The 3625-nt window shown below is 41.2% G+C and overlaps 1 protein-coding gene across 1 annotated transcript; it reads right to left on the bottom strand.

The window, feature by feature from the left end:
- Window positions 1–1284: 1284 nt before the first annotated feature.
- LOC131256311 (protein JINGUBANG-like) lies at window positions 1285–2579 on the bottom strand. Its single transcript, XM_058257272.1, has one exon. It carries the CDS (start codon window positions 2540–2542, stop codon window positions 1328–1330), a length of 1215 nt encoding a protein of 404 aa, XP_058113255.1. The 5' UTR covers window positions 2543–2579; the 3' UTR covers window positions 1285–1327.
- Window positions 2580–3625: the final 1046 nt, after the last annotated feature.

Below are 3625 nucleotides of genomic sequence, written 5' to 3'. Positions count from 1 at the left end.
GTCACGCACAAAACTCTGGTAGGCACCAGTAAGGCTCGATGAAATAGTAAAGCCCCACAAAAAAAATAAAAATAAAAATAATAATAATAAATGATATGTGGACTAATGCGTGGAGTATGATGAGAAGGTTCATTGAGAGTATGAACTAATAAGATGAACAAACAGTTCCTATTCGAATCAGCCGCTTTTTTTCTTTCCTGGTTAGCTTGTTAGTACACCCAGTGTCAGTTCACACTTCACCGTTAGCCACCCCTACTAGGGAATCGATATCAAGACCTCAGTGTTGAAATGAGGTATCTTTCACTCAGTCTACCACTTGAGCTATGGATCAGGGTAGCCGCTTATACTGCATTGCCACACAGATTTGCTGCAAAACATTCTCCATGTAAAATGACGTGGCGTTCCAACAGTCTTGATCTGAGACAACCATCTTACCATATTTTGTATGATTAGTCTCTTATACCGTGATATTACACTTAAAAATCACACCTTTTTAAGTTCCAACAAACTAACCAAAGAAACCCATCTCCAATAGTGGGACTCAAATACAGGTACAACAGAGTAGCGTATCCTTAATACCACTTTTTTCACGAGTGCCTTTCCAGGCTATCAGACACTAACAGCAAATATATAAATTAAAAAAGAAAAAGAAAAAAAAAGAAAGAAAAAAAAAAGAAAGAAAAAAGAAAAGAAGGAAGAGAATCTTCCCAATGCACTAGCACACCTTTACTAACATACCGCCCAGATGAATAGAACACACGACTGAGGTGGCCAAGGTGCATCTGGCAAATGGGTCACCAGCCCATCTCTGTTGGCTTCAATCATTTGCAAATCTTCAGACCCCTACCAAATAATGCCTTGGTGAATCGAAATTTCTCAGAGGTTTTTTCTAAGGTTGAAATTATCGAAAACCCTCGTCATTTTTTTTCTTTTTATTTTTATTTTTTTCTTTCTTTAAAAAGGGATTGTGATGCCTGTGTGGTTATGGATGAAATCTAGCCAGTCCAACAGTTGTACCCCACCATAAATAATGATAGAACCAACAACAATTTGGCAGAACCCATCACAAGGTGGCCAACACCACCCAAAAACATTCAAATTCGAGTATATCATACATGATGAATTTAATAAGCCAGATTTTTAGTTAGTGCAATCATCACTGTAGGGGAACATTTATTGGACTGCATCACTGTCTGAATAAATAAATAAACAAGGGTGTTTCGGTAATTTCCTAACTCAAGAATACACCCACTTCATCACGGCATTATTTTTCCAAGTCGAAGAAAAAAAAAAAAAGACCTTGACTACAGGAGTCGTCCTCTCTTGTTCAGGATTGAGTTGCAGAGAAAAGCTGCCACACCTTAATATCACAATCCAAGCTACCACTGTAAATGAGATGAGAAGTACCACAGGTGTAGGAACTGGAATGGTCAACGGCTGCAGCTATGCACTTTATCGGAGCTTTATGCCCTTCCAAAACCGCCAAACAAGCGTACCGTTTATCCACTCCTTTTTGCCAAATCCTAACAGTTTTGTCAGCTGATCCGCTACATACTAAGTCCGACACCAAGGCCAGGCACAAGATAGCCTTAACGTGCCCCCTTAGTGCCCCCACTACCACCATATGGCCCCCGCATGTAGAACCACTCATTCGCTCCCATACCACGATTGAACGGTCACAAGCGCCCGAATACAAAACCATTCCATCTGAACTCAATGCCAGCGCGTTGACAGCCGACTTGTGCTGTTTGAGAGTCGCCACCAGTGAGTGATTTTTCTCCTTCGGCAATTTCTTCCACACTTTGATTTTCATGTCAGCCGAACCCGTGTAGATGAATCCATCATTAGAGACCGTAATTGCGTTGATTGCATCGTCATGCACATTAGCCACTGACTCCAAGCATCGGAAGTCGGATGTTCGCCAGATTTTGAGCGTTCGATCCCAAGAAACTGAATACAGGATGGTGGTGTCTTCCGATATGGCAAGTCCGGATACGGCGTCGACATGGTGGACCCATGTACATTTCTTGTGTCGACGCACTTGGATGTGGTTCTTGGTGGGGAGAAACCTCAGTACACGGTCTTTAAGCGTTGGAAGCGTTGCAAGGAGCTTGTAATTGCGATTTTCGATTTGCCAAACACGTATTTTGCTGTCTTGGTGGGCACTGAATAGATTTTCACCGGAAACCAATATCGATTTGACCGCACTTTTTCCAATCAGCACAGTGTTTCTTGAATCTGCAGGTCCCGAATGGGTTTCTGAAGGGTTGATGTTGTTCAAAGTTCGAATCTCTCCATCAGAAGATCCACTGTAAAGTCGTTTACCGGTGATGGTGAGGGTGAATACGTAAGAGGTGTGGCCTTTGAGGGTGGAGATGCACTGATGGTTTGTGGAAGGATGTTGGGATTGAGAGGAAAGAGAAAGGACGGATGGAAGGCTTGGTTGGGAATTGAGAGAAGTGGATTCTGATTGGAGAAAGGTGGGTTGGGTTTGGCTTTCTTGCTTGGATTGACAAGAAGTGGCACATGTTAATATTCCCATGTTTTCAAGCTTGCGGAACTGCCTTTGGGTTCACTGAGAGAGATTCTTGAACATAAGGAAAGGTCTTTTTTTTTTTTTTTTTAATACATATATGGGGAAACGAGTACCTCCATTTATATGGAAATGAGGTGATTTTCGGCATGTGTGGACACACGGCACACGTAGATAGGGTTTTCACGCATACGATGGGCCCACCATTATTATGCTCGGATATAGGTATATAAAAATCTAGTTGTCAGGTTGACCACGTACGAATATGGCCGACCAGTGGAGTGGACAAGCTGATTTTAACGGCAAGATATACTCACGGGAAAGCCTCCTGAAGAATGGCTCAGATTTGGCACACCTGTTCCATCTTACCGACATAGTTTTGAAAAGTCGAGTCAACTCCATGGCCAGCCGAGTCAGGTTGACACGTTTCAGGTGACTCACTCCACGTGTAATAAATAACAAATGGACTCGGTTTGGCTACCTACAGTTTTGCCATTCAATCAAACACAGCCATGTACCTGATCGGGAGCATGTATCCAATTTAATATAAGATTACGATGTCTGGGCTTGTGAGCTGTGCCTGATCGAGAGCATGTATTCAATTTAATATGAGATTACGATGTCTGGGCTTGTGAGATTCATACTGGACTCAATATTTGATTAAACTTACTGACATCAATGTTTGATCGAGCGATGGTAAACGAATGTGTAGAACTAGATTCGGAAAGAGTCAGCCATCAGTTGTGAGCAACAACAAGACGATTCAAGAAAGGTTAACGGTTAGTTCTCTCCAATTAATTCTTCTTGCCTTCCGACTTTAGGACTTTTCTTTCACTAGTAATTATGGTTTAAATATTGTTAATTTTATTAATATTTAAATATGTAGCTCATTATAATTAACAGAATATCAAAAAAAACTAGAGACAGAAAGAAAGATAAGTACCTAATTCATTCTTGGAAACAGACGATTCAGGCAGATGGTTAGCAGGATGCGACCAAAAAGATGATCATCTAAGTAAGAACTCGGTTGATCGGGATCTAACAACTTAAGGTTGTGGATATTTAATCTAATCCTATAATATTATAGTGATG

This window comes from Magnolia sinica, chromosome 9, assembly GCF_029962835.1.
Source record: "Magnolia sinica isolate HGM2019 chromosome 9, MsV1, whole genome shotgun sequence".
Taxonomy (NCBI): domain Eukaryota; kingdom Viridiplantae; phylum Streptophyta; class Magnoliopsida; order Magnoliales; family Magnoliaceae; genus Magnolia; species Magnolia sinica.
The sequence above is the reverse complement of the archived record's forward strand: the minus strand, read 5'-3'. Positions and strand labels throughout refer to the sequence as shown.